The sequence below is a fragment of the Phalacrocorax aristotelis genome, chromosome 8 (assembly GCF_949628215.1).
Source record: "Phalacrocorax aristotelis chromosome 8, bGulAri2.1, whole genome shotgun sequence".
Classification (NCBI taxonomy): domain Eukaryota; kingdom Metazoa; phylum Chordata; class Aves; order Suliformes; family Phalacrocoracidae; genus Phalacrocorax; species Phalacrocorax aristotelis.
In genome coordinates, this window is record NC_134283.1 from 8924397 (window position 1) to 8946442 (window position 22046).

Below are 22046 nucleotides of genomic sequence, written 5' to 3' on the forward strand. Positions count from 1 at the left end.
CAGGTGGTTTTTTGTATGTTTTAAAATATGTTAACAGTTTTCTGCTCCTTAGGAGATCACAGCTGCTTGACTCACAGTGATTAAAATCAGCTTCTGCTGTGAGGTGAAAGAATATAAGGAATAATATCAAATCACTTAAAAAAACACTTCTCAGACATAACTAAATGAATTTGCTCTAAGTACAACATATGTACAGCAAACAAGAGGGAACAGATTTATTGACACTTCTTTCAGATGACTTTCAAGACCTTAAAACCACAGAGAAATAAAGTCATCCTAAATGCATATTAATAAAACTTCATACCGACACTCAGTATCATGTTCTTTTTCCCCCGATCTATCCGATCAAGAAAAAAAAAATTTAATGAAAACATACAATATATTCACTAAAATTCCCAAGCTAAACTATACTTTAACTGGAAATACTATAGTCTTATATTGAAAATTACATTATGCTCATTAAATTCCTGTGTCTTTCAATCCCTAATCACTTATAAGTCACATGGCACTTCCACTACCTTCCGTTTCGCTTCAGTAACTCTGTAATATTAGCATCGCCATTACTCACACTATCATTAATACAGATTTTTCTTTGTCTTTTCACATGATCAGACACTGATGGAATACAAGCGAGACGTGTTACAACTCGGTAATACTGACAGACATCTACTTACTCTCCCTGTTTAAATATATGACTTGAAATACATAAGATGCATGGTCAATTATATAAATTATATAATTATATATATAAATATATATAAAATATAAATTAAATAAATATAACCCAAGGATTCACCTACCTGTATGTGGCTCAATAGAAAAGTAAGGCTGTCCTTCCAAAATGCTATAAACCAGCTTGGCACTATTTCCATAAACTGGATCATCTGCATCTGTAGCTGTTACTTTAGTAACAAAGGTGCCTAAGTAAAAAGAATATAGACAATTAATGTTTACACTCCTCCTAGAAATTTGCATAACTTGTTCAAAAAATAATTTTAAACAAAACCTAATTTCCTTCTGAGTTGTATGACAACAATAAAAGAAGAAAAAACATCAGTAACAACTTAGAACATTACTTGTGGAACACAAACAAAACATTTTCCTTCAAGATGATACATGCCAGCAGGCTGAATTTCTGGGTAAAAGAAAAACCTTTTTAGCAGCTGTATTATTTAAGGTTTCTTTGTAGAATACATTTAAAGCTACCTGATAGATCTGTGTAGACTTCAAGCATTTGCAAAGGAACCATATCAAAGGGATATGAAATACAAGGTTAATAATACAATATAATATGTTGCATTTAAGATTTGCAAAACCACATTTGAAAGAACCTTGCCAAGTTACAGACACCGCATAAAGAAGCAATAATAAAAAGGATGCTTTTTTCTTCTCTTGGCTTGCAGCCATAATAATGGTTTGATGTGGCCACAGTGACAGAGTTAGGACAACATCTACTGTCTATGAAATGAGTCTCTGCCACTGACGGGGGTATTGTCTAGCCAGAGTTACAAATTCCATGCTCTGACCAAAAAAAGTAGAATAAAAAATTCAGGAAATTGCCCTTTTTATTTCTTAGGCAACATAGCACTTGCCATTTCTATAAGAATCAAAATCAAATGAAATTCAGTTGGTTACATTGAGCTTGCTGCAGAGACGACTTTTTTTTGATTACTTAAAAATATAACAATGACGTTAATAAGGCTAACAATAAGACAGCATCTACAGAGGGAGAGAAAGCAAGAGTAGGAGAGAAGTTAAGGGCTTGTGCTGGTTTTGGCTGGGGTAGAGTTAATTTTCTTCACAGTAGCTGGTATGGGGCTGGGTTTTGGATTTGTGCTGGAAACAGTGTCGATAATACAGGGATGTTTTAGTTGCTGCTGAGCAGGGCTTACACAGAGTCAAGGCCTTTTCTGCCCCTCACCCCACCCCACCAGCGAGTAGCTGGGGGTGCACAAGGGGTTGGGAGGGGACACAGCTGGGACAGCTGACCCCAACTGACCACAAGGACATCCCACACCACATGGCGTCAGGCTCAGCATATAAAGCTGGGGGAAGAAGGATGGAAGGGAGGGGACATTTGGAGTGACGGCATTTGTCTTTCCAAGTAACTCTTAGATGTGATGGAGCCCTGCTTTCCTGGGGATGGCTGAGCACCTGCCTGCCCATGGGAAGGAGTGAATGGATTCCTTGATTTGCTTTGCTTGTGTGCACGGCTTTTGCTTTTCCTCTTAAACTGTCTTTATTTCAGCCCACTAGTTTTTCACTTTTACTCTTCTGATTCTCTCCCCCATCTCAGCGGGGAGCAGTGAGCGAGCGGCTGCGTGGGGCTTAGTTGCTGGCTGGGGTTAAACAACAACAGGGCTGAACTATGTTTCCCATGTTATGAATGGAAACAAATTATAGCACCCACCAAAATACCCTCCTTTTCCATATATGCCAATAAAAATAGCCTCTTCTTCCTTCTCACAGTTTGTGTGCCGCTGAATCCAAAGTACATGTCACTTCAGGACAGGAAGAGTAAACTAAAGGGAGAGGAGATCCCTTGGGCGTGTCCTTGCATTGTGCTCTTTTTATTTCTGTGTGGCACATTACTATAGCTATTGCTCTGGGCAGTTTTGTGTGTTACCGTACATGCAAATTATTTAGAGGAACGTTTGCATATTTAGAGAGAATTTGCATATCACCCAATAGCTTCCATTTCACACTTTCCAACCTGGATGCTTCAAACATCAGGGCAAGGTTTGGGGGTAGCAGGATTTAGGAGTGTCTAGAGGGATGGATAAGACCTCACTTATGGAGTGGAAGCTCTGCAGTGCCTGAAGTTGTGGCAGGTTTGCTCTGTGGGAATAATAGGATAATTCCCTGGAAGGGAATGCAGGTTGCAGAAATACACTAGAAAAAAAATGCAGTGCTTTTACTGGTCATTATTTTGGCTACTGGTGTAAATTTATCCATTCTTATAGGGGGAGAACACCAAGGAAGGGAAGCAGATCAGCTGGTTGTCAGGCAAGCTCTACCATGGCCCCATCTGCCAGGAAAGTGCCCCACCAGCATCTCTCCTATTGCTCAGCAGGGTCCAGAAGAATCCACGTGGCCTGCAGCTGATGTGCACCACATGGAAAAGAAACACAATTCTGATTAATATTATGTTGCATCTATCTTTGACAGATGCTTGCTGAACCTGTTCTTATAAACTGTTTATGTTTTGAAGCTTAACTGGTTTTGATGTTGAAAGATGATGTTACCTTTAATGATGACCTAACCTTTAATATAATAATCTTTAACCTGCCACTGGGCATGAGAAATGGACTTTATCCTCAACTTGATGATTGGTTTGTAAGGAATTAACATTGGAAATCTGTTGTCTGACCAATTACAAATTTTGCCATATACTCGGACACTAAGACAATATTTGGTAGCTTTGAGTGAAAATGATAAAGGGGATAGGTGACCCAAATGTAATCCTCAGCCTTTGAGCAAGTACAGCAGCCTCAGCCTATAGATGATATCCTGAATAACCTCCTTCACATACAGGAGAAAAAAAACAGTAACGGAAGCAACCGTGGGCCACACTCAGAGGCCGTAGCATAGGCTACAGAAAATAAATGAAATTGGAGACAATGACAAGGAAGTATGCAGGAAGCTTGAGTTTGGATGCTGCAGGAACAGAGGGACAAAAGGACCCTTTGTAGCTTGCCCACTGTAGTTACAAAGCATGAAAAGATGCAGCTATTAGAATTGTCTCACATATTTAAGTTTTGTTGGCTCACCTTCTGTAACTCATACACCAGTAACAAGTTCTCTATTTTGTTGTTCCTACAGAAGGCAATCTCTTAGCCAAGCTGTACCTCGCCTCTGGCAGAATTCAGACTATAGCCCCACCACCCCAGCAGGGCATGCCCTGCCATTCACAGGGGCTGTTCCATGCTGATACCAAATACAGATGTAGAGGTCGGTGCTTTCTTCAACTGGATTCAAACTGAAATAGCAGGTGATATACTAGGTTTCTGTGGCTGCTATCATAAAACTTTTGTTTTGTAACCTAAGACAGAAGAGGTTCGTGCGGAACATCATACAATGGGACAGGGCTGGAACAAGATAAGGCGCATCACAGAACAGTGAAAATTTTTGTAAGAGTATTTTATCTAGGCTGTTCCATATTGTTTCCATGCTATACTTTATACACAAAGGAAAATAAAGAAGTGAAACTGTTGACTTCTTTTAGATTGTGTTTGATTTGCCTAGCTGGCTCTCATTTCAAAGGACTTCAGAAATAATTACATTGCTTGTTTAGAAAGATTTGATATATAATGCCTATTCTTTTCTTACTTCACTTGAGAATTCCTGAAGACTTTTATAGATATTTATTTCAAGATTTCAATGTAAATGGGTCTGCTGATTCTTTGATAAACACATCCTTTATCCCAAGTGTTCATTAGACATTAAAGTTGAATAAGCCTTAATAAAAAGAGGCAATCAGTGTCTAACATTGCTTCCAATCCTGATGTTCAGCACTCAAGATATTTTTCTTATGATATAAAATAATGTAATCACTTATTGAGGCCCCAAGTTTATCTGAAATTTATATGTACATTAAAAATGGATACATAATAGTCAGTATTCCTATTTATATACATTCCCATTTATATACACAAAAGGGGGGAAAAATGGCACACCCTTCTTTTTCTTTCCTTACAGGTCACTTGATGTGTGACTATAATCTTACCTAATAAAGCTAATGAAGGGAACGGAAAAACAAAATACTCTCCCAGCTCCTAGAAATCAATTTCTTACACTGCCAGTCTCTGCCACTCAGCACTTCATTTCCATCATACACAGTTCCGAGAAGGTGTCTCAAATTCCGTAATTTGCTCCCAACATCTTATTGATGAAAATTGTTTATGAAAGATGCAAGCAATCGTGAAACAGAAATTAAAGAAATTACTTCCACTACTGAAATTAGTTAAGCTTTCACATAGTTTAAATTTTATCACCTTTTTTTTTGTTTGTTTTTAATGTCCTGAATCAAACCTTATGCAGGTATGAAACATGCCACATTAATATGTTCATACAAGTGATAAGTAGTATATAAAGGAGCAAACTCTGTCCCCTCTACAGCTGCAGAGGATGTTGCTGCATCAGTGCTGCTCTGGTTCCACTGCAAGATGCTAAGGGTCCAGAAAAAAGTAGCAACCTATCCCACCACCACAAGAGACAGAACCCTTTTCCGCTAAGCATGAACAAAAGATTTGGAGAATGGAGAGATTTCTGAGGGTGAAAAGTAAGGCAGAGAAAAGGAACTCTCAGCCACCACCGCAGCTGTTATTTAGGCAGTCTCCTGAACACAGCAGAACTCCCTCTGCTTTGGTCTGGAGCTTTGGATTATCAATATTTAAGTAGAATTTTACTCCACTACAGACACTGCAGTTACAAACTACATGTACATAAATATTTTTTACATGCATAATGTGCTTAAAGTTTTAAAGATAGAAATGTTGCATTGAAAAAGCAGTAAGAACGAAGGGAAAAGCATTTATTAAGTAAGGGCTCTTTGAAAAACAACATTCCGGGTTCTACCCAGCAAATAAACAGCTAAGGTTTCTGTTTGTGTTTAATCTTGGGCTGCATCTGGCTTCTGTTTGCTTCTTCGTCAATGCTACAACAAACTCATTTAGCTAGCAACTATAAATTTGAAATGGTGTGATTTTTACAAGAAAGCCACTATTATAGTTCAAGTCACTGTCGTCCTAATTATAATAATATAGCAGTTTTATATAATCTGGCCCAACAACATAAGCACTGTTTCTTTTTTCTTTATGTACCTAATATTGCCTTATGCAAAACAAAACCATTTTTTCGATAGATGAGGCAAATTTTACGATGTTCAGTTAAAAAAAACTTTCTGCACTTTTTTCTGAGGTACAAGTTTGCAATGCTAATGACCCTGTGATTAAATATGGACTGCAAAGAGATTCAACAGATTTTAATTAATGAACACGTCTAATGTGATGTAGCCATTAACCATTGCTGATTGTTTTACTCTGTTAGTGTCAGGTTCCAAAGTTTCTCTTTGCAACAGGCTAGCAATCAGAGACACAATTAACAATAAAAGTATTTTTATAAGGCTAGGTAAGAAAGCCTGTGTTTGCTGGCAAACTAAGATTAAAAGCCACCATAAAAATAAGATGTGTGTGCTCAGCTAGTGCTCCTCTGTTGTTTTGGTTGCGTTTTTATGTGCAAGTCAGGGTACAGATTCTGCACATTAGTCAGAGAGAAAAATGCATATGCTGCCACGGGGAGTAGGAAAGCAAATTTTTTGGTGTGGCAGTGAAATGCATGTACTTGTATGTTCCAGAGGAGGTAACGCGTAGCTGGTGCCAGAAATTTACATGAATCCATATTCAATGAAGCAACCATTTTGTTGAAAGATTGTAATGGCTGGTAAAAATAAAAACGTGACCATAATGCAACCTACTGGGACCATGTTTCCTCATTTTTCCCAGGGAGTTCTAGTTTTATTGGTTTTCTGATGCCCTTTTTGGTCTCCCTCACCCTTTCTTTCCTACTCTTCCCAAATCTTGACAGGCTGAATTCTCCATTTCATCCAGAAGATCTGACTACCAATCTGAAGGGCATTAAGAGTATATTTGCATGAAAAAGACATACCATTATTTACCAACTCTTTTGTTTTTCTAAGAGGATCACTGTGCTTCAAAATCTGTAGCTAAATTTTGAGTTTGGCTGATAGTAGCTGTGCAGTCAGCAGTGGTCAAAGTAAAGCATTGTTTGTATTCAGCAGGTCAGATAAGCATTCTTTCCAAAATGAAACCTTTTCTTCACTGTCCTTCTTTGCTATAATCTCACAGGTAGCATGACAGTTGTTGTCATGGTAACTATTTTTTATTGAATAAAACTGCAATAATCTCATAAAAACCTGTATAACTTCTTGACATGTAAATTATTACTGCCTCAAAGCTGAAGAAACTTATTCTTATTTGTTTTTCATTGTTGCTGATCTTTTTAAATACAGAAACATAGTTTTAAGCCTTATCATCCTATATGATTGTTTATGAGACCATTTCTAAACACAACATCTATGAATTAGAGATTTCACTAGCCAAATAAAGAAATCATATAGGGAATAGAAATTTGTGTAATGAACTTCAGAACTTGTTACCATATGCAAAATACACACATAAAATATTATCATTGGCATTTTAAATTGCATAGCTTGGTGTGTATGCAGATATGCACATATATGTGGCTATGTTGTATGAGCGTTATAGGGTTCTTTTGCAGATAGTACGTTATTTCACTCATACCTTCTACATCATTACCTGAATGCATTTTCATTATTGTTAATAGCTACTTCACTGACAAAGCTCTAAAAGCCCAATATGTGGATCAGGTCTCATGATGCAAGAAAGTCCTCTCCCCAAAGACTCCAAGAGCTGAGTACCAGGAAAGACAAATGCAGGCAGACAGACAACTGAAGAGAGACAAGGAGATGACAAGAGGATGTAAATCGTCCTGGGAAGCAACGCTGACAGCACACAGTGGTGCTGCTGCCTGACCACCTGCTGTCAGGTTAGCACTACTCCACAGTGCCTACAGTACGTAGGCATCATGGAAGAGTTTTAAGGACTGCTGTGAGGACAGATGAGAGGTCTGGTGTGGGTTTTTCGGGAGATCTTCCCACACTTGAAGGAAAGCATATGAAAAATAGAAAGGTATTTGCTTTTTCAGTGTCCAGTGGATGCCTTTCAGTGATGAAAAATTAACATAGGTGGAAGATGACACCTAAGCAGTGGTAAGGGGTAGAGATATGGGCCACAGTGGTCCACTAAAGGAAAACTGGGCAACTTATGCTTGACATGCTAGAGAGACAGGAAGGCCAGAATGTATTCTATTATATCTGTAGTAGAATCCTGCATACAGCTACTTCTAGAGGGAGAAATGAGAGAGTAATTTGTGTATGTTACAGGTGTAATACTGATATGTGGGTGATGAGAACCATATAAATACATAGATACAAGACTTCACTTAATCTTCTGCAAAGAGAAAAACAACAACAAATGCTTCCTTACAATGAGAAATTGTGCAAAGGAGTAGCTCCCCAAGGGAAATAACAGAATCCTCCTCACTGAAGATTTCACTCTATTGCACAGGATGCTAGATAATGTATTCTAAGGGAAAACCCTAAAAAGACAGGAAGATTAACTAATAGGGTAATTTGTCTTTCCCAGCTGTAATTTATTTGACTCTAAGTAGTGAAATACTGTGATGCTGTCATGATCTCGTTTATGATGATTAAGGTAAGGAAGAAGGAAAAGAGGGTTATTCATACAACGCAGTTTTAGGTTCAACTGGCTGGATCAGGTACCTGGCTGCACTAGCTTTCTGCTCTATCCAAGCGAGGAAGACAGAATTGCCCTCTCATGGGATCCCCTTCCCTGGTTGACCAGAGAGGAATCCAAATTAAATTAACCAGCTAATATGAATGCCTAAATTTCAATCATACAACTACTTTCTCATGTGTATGTACTCAAAATAGACCATACCAGTGTATAATACTAACTCCCCAGGAACTTCAAGCATGTAAGCTGGCATACCAACATACAGGACAAGCACAAATCCTGCAAGACTTTTGCTTTCTTTTACATTATTTTCCATATATATACACACAGCTATGTGCACTTATATACTCACATAAACATTGCATACACTTTCTGAAATAAACTGCAACTGATATACTTAATATTCTTTTTTTTAATATCTAATCTAGAAGATTAGACGAACAAAGCATTACTTGTTTGTTTTGCTAGTTTGCTTTATATAAGCAGTCATATGTAATGCCACTAAAACACAAAGAAAAAGATTTGAGAACCCAGTACTCTACAGACCTACAGGAAATGGCAGACGCTGCCCCAAAGAATGCTAGTCCAAACCAAAAGTTTTAACACCTGAAAAATTTGACTTAACAAAGGGATCTAAAAGAATGGAACAGGACCAGCTTGGTCAACAGTAGGAAATAACCACTACAATAAATTATGAAATAGCATGCAGGAAAATGACAGAAACTGTTTCCTGTTTCCTCCAGGAAAATAATCTTTGCAAATACCTCTGGGATACTAAGTCAGGTTTAGCTCCAAAAGCAGTAGAGGAATCTGGTTGTTTCTTCCAAGTGTTACATATTTCTTAATGCAATTTTTAGAGTAGATAGTTTAGAAAGTTAATGAAATCTTTAAAAAATGTTAATATTATGCAATATGTGTATGAGTCAAAATCTCTGAACGACTGAACATCCTACCACATGTAACACAACAATGTTTTTAGATTGCTCATGTGTCATTTTAAGGACTTTTTATAATGTGAGGGAAATGGAAAAAATATATTGTATGCAAATGTGTAACTGCAGAAGTATGAAAGGTGCTTGCTATGCATAGGAGAAAAATGCCTTCTGTACAGCCCACAGACAATGGAGCAAGCTGGCAGCCTTCAGCATTTTACAGCTGTATAATGAGGACTGTAGGAAGCATGGCTGTGAAATCTAATAAGCTGCATATTATACAGCTTTTTTGTGCATAAACTAATTGTTTTAGAACTCTGATGCTGTGTTTTTGACATGATATTTTGGAAGCAAAAATGTTTTACATCAGAAATATGTATTTAAGCCTAGTGATATAGATAACTCTTTGGCAATTATCCTTGCTGATGTTACCTACTGCTTGGATTTAACTTGTGTGAATCTAATAAGAAAGGACAGTGCCTTTTCAGTTTTAAGGTTGGCAGTTCTTTCTTGCTACAACTTACAAGATGGTGCCATTAGAGAGCCTGCAGGTATTCCTTGATAAATTCCCCTGGGTGGCTGTTTGTTAGGATTAGAATACAGTCTGTAACATCACAGGCAGGGTAAAATATATTTTATGTTTGGCTTAAAGAATTATGTTTCCTTTCCATGTTATTTTTTTATTCTCCCTTTAGACATCACCCTCACTATGGAATATTAATTGATATTTGTGAGACATGTGGGAAATAGCTATTCTTTTGTTCAGGACTTTTTGAGAGACTGCTTGTCTCTAATCAATTGACTATTTCATCAGCATTCATTCTGTGAGGTCCCCCGGCAAAGACAGTAAAATTGGATGATCACTGTACACTATGTTTCCAAGCAGAAAAAACAGTACCATAGGCTTGTTGATTTCGATTAAAGTTTCAGGTTATGCTGAGGTGTATTGTATAAAAATATAAATAAATAATAAAGTAGCCCTAGCTGTTTACTGCATAAATTCTTTCATTTATAACTTTCTGTTGTGAAAACAGAAAATGGATGGTATAATATTGCAGCTTTGATGCTCTGCTTGCTTTGTTTGGTAAGATGAAGCCTATAATGCTAGCAACTGTATTCCAGGTTGCAAAAGCAGACCCTGAAATATTGCCCCCTTAGGCCGCTGTGGAGCCAGCATATGGCAGCAGAGACCATTTGGGCCCCAGGGAAAGGGTACAGTTGAATCAGCTGCCCAGCAGCACTCTCCCGGCTGATTCATGAGAAAGCTGTATTGACATCAGCTCCACAGGCGATTGCTTATCTGTATTCATGAAGAAACATTAAGTGCTGCAGATTCAGCAACTAAACAAAGACAGAGGTGCCAATTCGGGGCAGGGTGGGGAATGACCAGTGCCAGAAGAAGAATAAAAAAAAAAAAAAAAAAAAAAAAAAGGATTCTGAATTGGATCTGAATCTCATTTTCACAAATGTCAACTGTGTCCATCAAAGAGACATCTAACACAGGCCAGCTGAAATAAGAGTTTGAGAAGTGTTGGTCCCCCAGCGTTCTGAAGCTAAATCTTTTGCGTTAGCAAAGTGATATAAGCTATACTAATGAAAGTTTCTGTGAAAATTTTATCACATTGAATTTAATTTTCTCACCTAGAACTTTCGACTTTGTAGTTAGAACCTGTCTACATTTCCCACAATTGAAAAAAAGAGATAATACATTTCAGTCTAGTTCTGTGGCATTTCATAGAGCCTCAAGTCTGGCAGAAATCTTTACTGGTCGACTTCCTCTCATCTCTCTGTTTTCCACTTAGGCATCATCCACTAGCCAGCAAATGTGCTCATGCCACAGTCATAGCTGCCTGGAAAACTGAAATTGCGCGCTTTCAAAGCCAGCAAAACAAAAACCCCACCACTATTTTAAACAATTGTTTCTTCAAAATTTGAAATTTGGGAAAATTGTGAAAAATCCTTGCTAAGAGTAGATTTAAACTTGTAACCAAAGGAAAATGTATCAGAAATCTGAATCAAAGACTTATTTGCATAATCACAGAACAGAAATACGATGACGTGCTTGACAGGTACAAACGAAAGCAACCACAAAGAATTTCAGAAGCAGAATATCTGCAACAAGAACAAGATGTTTGTGACTATGAGACAAGAATCATCTGGAAAAAAAGACAGTAAGACAGATTCTTGTAGATTACACAGGACTAGAGAAGCACGGACCTAAGGCTGCCAAAATTTTCTCTGCTCTGTCCTCATATGATCAACATACAACTATGTCTGTCTGTCCATCCTCAGCCTGTGAAACAGGAAAATCATAGGAAGAGGTATTCCTCTATATGGAACTCCATAGGAAAGTATGACTTCAATTCTGATCCAAAGGTCTTTTTCCTGAGGAGTTTATCTTCACTATGTGTCATTTGCACGATGTTCCTTTGTGCAAAGGGGATGGATGTGTGCAAAAAAAATGGAAAATCTGTGACAAATTGCTGACAGTTAATGGAGAGGAAAAAATGCAGCTTTTGTCAAGGAACCACGATGCATTAATAACTCCATACTTTGCACAGGTAATTTAGGCTTATTTCTAAGAACCAGGCAGTGTCTTCAGAACCTGAATATTCAAGTACTTGCTGCCATTGGTACAAAGTATTTTGAGAAATCCCACTGATTTTACAAATTTTGTATAAAGTCAATGAACTGGCTTAGTACGCTCAGGACAATATAGGTCAGTGCAACTAAAGGGTCAGATTATAAATCCATAAAGAGCAATATCATAACTTCATCCATGGTCTTTGAGCTCATAGTGGTCATTTAAGAACAATATAAAAAGATAATGACATTTTCAATCAGACCTCATGAGAAATGGAACGTACAAGAATAATAGCACATACTCAGAACTATGGTTTTTCAAGGTTCAGTAACAAGTCAAACTAAGGAGAAGACCGTCTTGGTTTTGAATATATCCTAACCAGTTACTTAAGGTTACTTATGACTTTGCTTTTGGAACCGCATCTCAGGTACACAGAACGTACAGAAGATTTTAAACACATGCACACTCACTAAATAAATCTTTCACGTAAAATGCTCTTCAGTACCACAGCTAGTGAATTTGATTATGCACAAGATGAACAAGCAGAGGAACAAGACAACATGAAGATATAAATTTTCTAACAGCTGTTACGTTATTGACATATTTTATAACATCTGCTGTTTTTTTCCTTAGCTTTTGCACTCCCTTTGCATTTACCCTATGGGCTAATTTGTAGTTGACCCTAGTAATGTAGTCCTTTTACTCTACAATTTTGTGACAAACTATCATTGATTTAACAGTCGTGCTCAGTGCCTTAAAAATCAATAAATACATAGGAAGAAACCCAGTAAGACAGTGTGGTTGATCGTGATAACGTTTCAGGTCAGGTTTTTATCAAAACTTCCTAATTAATCAAGTTATTTTATCACTATTCAGATCAGACATTGCATGTTGATTTCATATTCAGCAGATTTTGTCTTTCTACAAACAAATTTTTAACTGGAAGAGAACTAATATCTTTGGGACAACTGGAAGGAAAAGGTACACTGTGTTCCATGTGCTTCTGCTATACATGGCTATAGTAAATATCTCTGTTATGCTTTTGAATGATTTCTTATTTACAGTGGTGTAATCAAGGACAAACTTTCATCCAAAGGAAAACACAGCTAAGTAGATGTGCTTGTGCCAAAATTGGAAATTGATATCCTGACTCAGCTGAAAGCCTAAACCCTTTCCAATAAAGAACTCTTCTCCCAGTAAATAGTTTTCAGGGAAGCATTTAAGGAAAAAATATTATTCTGAGCTTTTTCACACTGTTAATATTTTCAAGTGTTAAAGTAAAATCATTTCTAGAGCAATGGCAGACTGAGTTCCACTGTATGCATTTTACGATATGTTTTTTTAATGACTGTCAGGGAAAATCTTAATATTTGGAGATTATTAAAGTTTGTCTGTTTACCATAATTCAGGCAAACTATGAGAGAGTTCTCTTCCCTTATGGCTTTTGTTCTTTTTCCATCTGTATCCTTTTTTATTTCACCAACACGTTTGTCACTCTACTTCTGTCGTTTTCTGTCTTTCAACATGACACTAGCTGTCTAAACACTCTTGGTTTCACTAGAGAATGAAATCAAGAAATTTCACTCCTCGTTCTTCTCCTGGAGAAAAGATCCTGAAACTATACTGCTGGGAGACAATATACACTTTTGCTCCCATTACCACCTCTGCAGCATGCTTTCAGGGAATTCATGAATCTGTGCATCGCTGAGAAGGCAACATAGAACATACTCGAGTGGGTGTGGTGGGTTTTTTATTTTGTTTATTTTTTTGTTTTGTTTTTCTTTTCTTTAAATAAACTACAGAACCAGTTCCAATTCGCCTTGTAGATCTTCTAAGATTGCTCATTCATTTACATAATATGCTGTCTTCATTGCAGGCATATATACAGACCTTATAGACAAATGAGGGGGAAAAAAAGTAAGTCATGGGGTTCTTCCTCCCAGAAGCTTAGCTGAATCTCTTTTTAAAAGGTTTTAACTGGGTTTAATTCTTAGTGTGTCCCTTTACATTTAAAAGTGATTAAACAAGATTTACAGACAAATTAAATTATTTCCTATTTGTGAAATGCAATACTGCTACAATGGGCTGATTCCACAGATTTCACTTTTTGATCTTTAATTCCTTAAGAAAATTATCATCAGAATTAAAAGATTAAAGTGCTCAGTTTCAGCAAATAAAATATTCTCCATACATACTATTATCTTTCACAAGCAAATTCATCATTTTGGAGTTGGGGAGGGCTTACTATTGTAGCTTATATAGGAATTACATAAAAAAAGAAAGGAACCCAAGGATGAAATAAGGGAAAATACACTTTAGTTCTCAAAACTTTTTCTGGAACGTGCTCTTCTCTTTCCTCAAAGAGAGAAATAAATGATTTCAAAATAACTCTGAACACAGTGACGATACACACCACTCAGTACGTGTGTGGGTGTGTGTTCTGTGAAGACAGCTGAAAAGTGAGCATCATTCCTACCGGAGATAACACAGTGTAATACTAATCGTCTTTGCACCAAGTAGTGGGAGGAAAGCCATGCAAAATCCTATTCTTTTGTTTTAGTAGGGAAGCAGGAATTTCCAGATATCACTGATACATAACATAAAAATCAAACAGGCTGGACTGTGGCCATATACGTGTGCTAACCTCGTATATTGGCATACACACACATTCACACATATCACATACAGAAAGTTTCCATCTACGTTGTAGTTTTCACATCCCCTTAGTGTATCGTTCGTGTTCTAGATAGTCATGCAAAAATACCACTGACATTTTTATAATACATCTTTTCTAGCAAGGAACATAAGACCAGTATCTAAGTACCTATTAGAAAAACTGCATTATGTTAGAACCTCATCATTACGCTGCAGAATAATGAAAGGTTAATGCGTTCATCTCTATTTTATGCATTGCTTTCCACAGAGATCTAAAAATAAAATGCCTTGTACTGCATCCGCATTACATAAGTACTATATATATATAGCATATGAGTTCCTCTTCTGTTTCAGAGCAGTCAGAATTGGTATAAGCGTTTTGAGGAAAAAGGAGGTTTAGCAGAACTTTGTGTTATCCTGAATAAGAACACTGCCTAGTAATGACTGTGTTATAGAAATGTCAAGGCTGAAATTAGCAGTGGGTGGAGATCTCTTTAAGGGGAATTAAGTAAGTGGATAATGGAAGTGAAATACTCTAAGTGTGGCAAAAAAAAAAAAATCCTTGAACTCTGAAACGAGGCAGTTTTCTTATAAATATTATAGAGGAGTTTTAATTTTAACAGCACTAACAAACTTAAAGTTAAAATAATTTACAGAGCATCATTTAGTACAGCTCTTGATGTTGCTACCTGTGGGTTAACAGGACAGCAGAAGGAAATAGTAACAGCAACACTGGTGAAGGGGTAACATCCTCAACTTCAATTTTCCAGCCTTGGTATATGGTTCCATCAGAGATTAGTCCACAGACTTGACTGCGTATGCTGCATGGATTTTACAGTCATTTATGACCCATGTAACGCAATGGCAAACATACTCTGAGTTTTGAAGCAGAAGCTGAGAATTAGGTTTTGTTTTTCAACAAAAGAGCAGGAGAATATGTTTGTGCTTCTTTAGAGAAATAGCTTGTAAACACGTACTCCTAGGAATGTCACATAAAAGACAAGCAATGATCAGGGATCATAGGGGAGAAATGTGCAAAACTTGCATAGTTTCAGTAATTAAAGGTAATAAATATTAGACCTCTGAGATAATTTATTACAACTTTCTACCTATACCTGTGTTGTTAGAATAAACTTGCTTTGGACCAAACTCTTCCATGCAGCCTAAGAATACATAATGATTTCAAAGGCAGTTCTGGGAAGGACTGTGTCTCTTTCCCCCACCATGCTAGGGGAAACAGGTGAAATAATATCCTCCAAAAGCTGTCCGCTTTCACTGTTCCCTAAATTGACATCTATGTCCAGGCATCGGTCATTTCTTCTACAATCTTCTACTATAAGGTTTTCCCAGGTAAAGTTTTATCTTTTAGTTCATCCCTCATGACCTTCTTTTACATTTTTTCCCTCCTCTTTCACCCTAACACTTTTCTCAATTTTTTCACTTTTCCTCACTTTTGTTAATATTTTACCTTTTATTCTCTTGCTCTCATTGCACTTTTACCATCTTTTAAACCTCATGTTAACCAAATCACTAGATTTTTTTCATCTGATCTTCTGACTTCTTCCCTGTCAAAGTTTTGCGTTTTTTTTTCCCTCATCTTCTTTACACTGAATACTCCTTGGATAGTGGCCATGTCTTTCCTAAGGATTATAAATATTGTTCATAGCACAGATATAAATTTTGTGATCAGAAACCATCTTTTCTTGTCTGCATATATCTTAATTTTCTTTTTTCCTAGAATACCAAACAAGCCCCATTCGTATAAGGATTAACTGCCTTCAATTTCCCTTCCTCCCTCTCCTACTCTTTTTTTTTTTCATTTATTTTATTTAATTAAGCCATTTTCTTGCCTAGAGCTGGCAAAAATATCTTCTGAAAGCAGGTCCATATTATGTTCATGCTGCTGTATAATTAAAAGTGACTTAAACCTGTGTTTTGGTAAAAGAACTGACATGCAGGCTTGAAAATTCACATATCAGTTTTGGCACAAGCAATTCAATGCAACCAAGGTATGAAAATCTGTTGGAGAAGTGTTGATAAAAAAATGGACCCTCAGGTACCCCCGCCTCGTCAGCACACCACGCTTACATTTGAAAATGACCTGATACAACTCATCGTACTGAATGTGATTGAGGGAATGGTCCTGGCTCCACACGTTCCTCCTCTTTTTAACTAAATAAGACAGAATGGTGTTTTTGAAACTTTTTGATAGGGTGCTGCGTTATTTTACAAAGCGTCTTGGCACTCCTTCAATTATCTTGCTTTGACAGATGTAGACAAATTGCTGAAAAGCACATTATTCTCAACCTAATGCTACAAAACATTAGAATTTACTCTGCATTTCATGGCCAGATTTTGCTGTCTTTGCTTATGCTGAATTCTTATGTTACCCTGAAATTGACTGTTTTGGTTTAATGAGTTTACTTCCCTTTTGCTTCAGTGACAGCTAAAGATCACCTACACTCAAGAGGTGTGTATCAGTATGGACTGCAGACCTGAGCACGCAAATATGTATCTCTGTAACTACACACTTATATGTTTGCCAATACAGAATGAGGAACAAACTATGCAAAAAAAAAAAAATCTAATATATAAATCCATGCGGAAATAGATTCACACTAATCTGACAGAATGAATAAATACAAGTAAAACGCATTAAGAAGATTATTTCTACTCCTTTCTTTTTCTCCCCTTTCACACAGTTAATTTAACTTTTTACCATCTTTTTCCACAGCTTCCTCTCTTTTCCCCTTCCATCTTCCATGCAAATCCTATGGCTAATTGGGTAAGTCCACTCTAGAGTCTAACCATCAATTCCCTGACAGAGCATCTTTCATTTCAACATTTTTGCCTGATTACAGTTGCACTTAGAGGAAAACAAATAAGTATGTATCAACATACTGCAAGTGCTACATCTGTGTATGAAAATACACAAACAGATAATTAAACATCAACAAAATATCAATAGGATTAGAGTGTCATGTTGGAACAAATCTTGATAAATCCTCCTCAATAACAATACTCTAACTACAGCATCATAAGGGGAATAGAAATATAGACTATTAAAGTGTTGTTGGACAAAGACAGACACATTAATACATCTGTTAGTCATTTTCTTACTACTAAGGGACTCTACTATTGTGCTGCAGATGAAAGCTTTGGCCAAGAAGAGATTTGAAAATATGCAAATTAATGCTAACAACATAATAAATAACTTATTATTCATCAACAGCTCAATGGCATGCTGGCATAGTTTAAACTGTGAGTAATCAAAGTTCGCCAATGATTAGACATACATACCTACAACAGACATTTCTGGAACAGTGGCATGATATGGACCATCAACAAACTCTGGGGCATTGTCATTGATGTCTTGAACCTTAATAATGAATTCTGAAGGAGGCTCCAGAGGTTTGTTTGTGTCCCTGTCAACTGCTTGAGCCGTTAGAGTATATTCAGCTTTTTCCTCACGGTCAAGCCTTTTCATTGCATGAATGTCTCCAGTCTTGTCATTGATCACAAAGATTGTTCCAGCTCCATCTCCTGACAGAATATACTTGATTTTGCTGCTGCCAGGATCCAGGTCTGTGTGTAACTAAAAGGGAAAAAAAGCATTTTAGAGACAAAAATTATATCCAGAGGTTTCTTTTTTTTTTTTTTTGCATTGGTCTAACCGTGCATTTTGTCAAGCCATTCTTTTGTACTTCAATCTTAGCACCAGCGATCCATATCTCAGCTTGAACACACAAGGAGAGTAGGGATTTGTATGCATACTAATCAAAAGTGAATGTAATCATAGGCATAATTAGACTTTCTATTTAAAAAGCAGCCGTTATATATATTTTAAATCCCTGTTCTAAAATGTAAATGTCTTCAGAACTATTATCAGCCAAAATGAACAAGCACAAAATGTCCTTAACCTATTAGATCAAAGGGTGAATGAAGGATTAACAATAATATATATTTTAATCTAGTTTCTTATTTTCAGTTATTACTTTCAGTTTATTTTCAGGTGACTGAAAAGGGCTGAACAATGGCATCTATGTAGATGATGTAATGGACAGCATTCACTGAAATTTAGAACCCTATCATAACTCAGCTGTTAGCAGAACTTAAAAGGTTCTAAGATCTTTTTTTAAAAAGTAATTCACCTGAAAGAAAGCTTTGTTAAAGCAAGTTTCCAGAAATATAAGAATAACTTACACACATCTTCCCGTTCTCCTCAATGCCCCATTAGAAAAAAAAAATTAGATTGTATTTGGCTTTTCAAAAACAGGATATGATTATAATAATCTGAAACGGTATGGGAAAGATAGGTTTTCTTACTTTGAATTTTTTTGTTAATTAAAAGCCTGAACTGAAGAACACTGGAGACAAAGGAATTCCATTGATTTTTTTGTAGGCTCAGAGCCAAGTACGAAATATCATATTATCTCCAATAATTTTTAATTTGCGAGGGCGAGTGCACCAATTGGTGGACCATATGTATTTGTGTCAACACATTAAAAAATACAGGGTAACAACTTAAATCTACGGTAATAGTGCTTTGAATTCTATTTACTACTACATCTAACAGTCAATTTGAACAACATGAAGTAGTGAATAACGTCATTAAAAATGTAACTTGTGTTTATTATTATTTATCTCTGCCTCACAAAAGATAGTCTGAAGGAAATACGTACAACCATTTTAGGATAGGCGCAACGTGACAACTACTACTACTAGACTTGTTTTTGTTTGCTCATTTTTGTGCAGACCGCTCAGCAGGAATTGTTGCTGGTTATGCATTTTACTCTTCAACTGGTAGCAGCGGTTGCTAGGGCCAGTCGGGCAGCATTGTCATTTGATATAAGAACCTGTATTAGGATATTAAAATAGGTGTGGGGAAAAAAAAAAGCCTTGTAATGCTGGCTACAGCCAAGCCACAAGATTTTTATGTCATACCACAAGTAGGCTCTGCAGGTTCTTCAGTAGATAATTGGTCACATACAGTTTCATCTGCAAATTAGCTGTTCAGGAATAAGAGCTTAGAAAACTCGTTAACAGCGCCTTACTAAAAAGGAATCTTGAACTGTTGCGATGAGCGCAGTGGACAACGGCAGTCAGGTCTGATTTTCCAGTTGATCTGGTTTATTATACATACAAAATCCTGGGCCACCAGTGTATTCTCTGCTCTGCAATAATAGCAGAACTCTTACTGACTACAAGAGGTGTAGCTTTATCATCTGTGTTTTGCTGGGCAACACTTTATTACTGCACCAGCTATTACTACACGATTGTTTTAACAACTTTTTAAAAGCACTTTTAACTGTCTGTGAATATGAATGACTCAATCCAGTTCACTCCTCCTCCCCAACCCACACAAACATACACACAGACATCAAGTGACAACTGAGTCCTTTTCCAAAACCTCAATCTGTTTTTCTTTTTGTAGTTGCCATCAGCTTCTACTTGAGAACAATCAGCATAATTTACATTACATCATTTTAAGTTAACAGCACTCTCCTGTTGCTTGGTACTGCAAGTTTTGTCTGCTCAGTAAAAAATGTTAATACAACTTTTTTTGTCTTAAAGATTATTGTCCTTATGAGCAGGATTATACACAATCTAGGTTTCAGCAACATAAAAAATTATTTTCGGGGTCCCAGAGCCTGTCAAGATCAATCCAGAATCTGTTTGTATTTTAAACAGATTGTTTATACTTTAAGCATCTGTTGGATCCTTGAATAAAATCTATACATTATTAACATTGCATATAAAGGTTTTGGCAGAATACTCATAGCTGAATTACAGTGATTTCATGTCACAGCATTGTCTGTAAACAGACAACTCAATAAAGCAACTGGGAACATCTCGGTTCATCCAACTACACAGAGCCTTACGGTGAAAAACAATAATCTGAATTTTTAAGAATGCACTGGCTGGATAAACTCGACATCCCACACAGCTATTTGAGAATGCTCGAAGATCCTCCAATTTGCTATTTGCTAGTAAGTAGGAAAGGCTGTCAGTATAATCTTCAGTGTAAGTTTTACCTGTATTATCCAACAGAAGTTATGGTTCACAAATCAGTTCTGGTATGAAGTAATGTAGAGCTATGAAACCTTTGCAGTTCTACTAAGATACCAGCAATTAAAATGAAAACAAAAAGTCTATGATTACTATTAGTCATTTCTTCTAATATGTTGAAGTCCTTTGTGTCAAAAGAAAGAAAGAGATATCGCTATGTGAAACACTATAAAATGAAGAGCTAAACATGAAACAAGAAGCGGAAGAGATAGAAGCATTTTATAGTCTTAAAGTTGAAACTAAGTCTGATTAACAGAAGAACATTCTTTTACCCAAAGATTAATAGTGGCAAAAATGATAGATTTTTTTAGTTCTTTAACTTAAAGAAAAAAAAGCCATAAATATGGAATTTACTGAAAGCATATGTACATTTTATGGTGAGCATCCATGCTGATAGATTAAAATATCTTTTCTAGGTTTTGAAGTTCTAACACTCTAATATAAAAATTTTATAATAAATGACCGATGAAAGGGCCATTTTTCTGAAATAATTACATTGTTTGGATTTAGGATTAGAACATCATCATCTAAAGTTAAATCATAGAACTGAAGTGAAATTCTAAGCCAGAATGCATAGTATCTTTTTCAAGCAGTATTTCCTCTCTTCTACCAGATGTGGATGATAATTTACAGCAATCGTCAAGCTTCAGCAAGCTGTGTTCATGTGAAGGTTAAAGATCATTAAACACATAATTATATAGGGTCTAGGTGAATAAAGCAGCATAATGAATACGATAACTGATTATCAGTTTGTGCTGAAAAAGCCTCAAAATGTAACTGTGAAACAGCTTTCCATACCTGTAGCTTTATTTGTTGTGCCTGTTCTTGAAAGTTGACCTCTTATTTTTCAGAGCAATATCGAGAAATGTAGCAAGGATTTCTATTTAAAAGAAGACGACATCTATAGCTAGCCCCTATGTCCCACTACTAGACAGCATCCCAAAACAAGTACAAATGCATGTTTACTGGAAAACTTAAATCACGTTCAGAGCGAGTCAAACTCAATTCCTTTATGTGCAATTCAGTTAGACTTCAAAGGAAGGGAGATCCTCCTCCTCCATCGCTCCCCTGCCTGTGGGATTACAAATTCAAACATCTCTCTCCCTTAAAGTAGCATATGCAACCCCATCACCAAGTTTGTGCTTGGATTTATGGCAACAGGAGAGGTTCTGGATCCTCTCCTAGTTTTAATGGTGACAGAGATGCCCTGTGTTAACACCCTAACTAATGGTTCCCATATAGCCTCAGCCCAGGTCTGTTCCTAAAAAATGAACTTCAGTCAGAATGAACTCTCTGAACACTGCAGTTTTTAATCATTATTAATTCCTTTGCTATCCAATGTTATAATACAGATGATAATCAATGAAGGCAGTATTAATGGTAACAGCACGCATGGCGTACTTCCACGAAACTAATGTTATTTTCACCAATAATGAATGCATACCTAAA

At 36.6% G+C, this 22046-nt stretch overlaps 1 protein-coding gene across 1 annotated transcript in view; it reads right to left on the bottom strand.

The window, feature by feature from the left end:
* The window catches only part of CDH8 (cadherin 8), a 134858-nt gene that overhangs the window by 78010 nt on the left and 34802 nt on the right, over window positions 1-22046 (bottom strand). Inside the window, exons 2-3 of the mRNA XM_075101338.1 lie at window positions 17829-18123; window positions 801-920 (exon numbers count right to left, since the gene is read on the bottom strand). Of these exons, the coding sequence (XP_074957439.1) occupies window positions 801-920; window positions 17829-18123 (415 nt within the window). The remainder of the gene's footprint in view (window positions 1-800; window positions 921-17828; window positions 18124-22046) is intronic.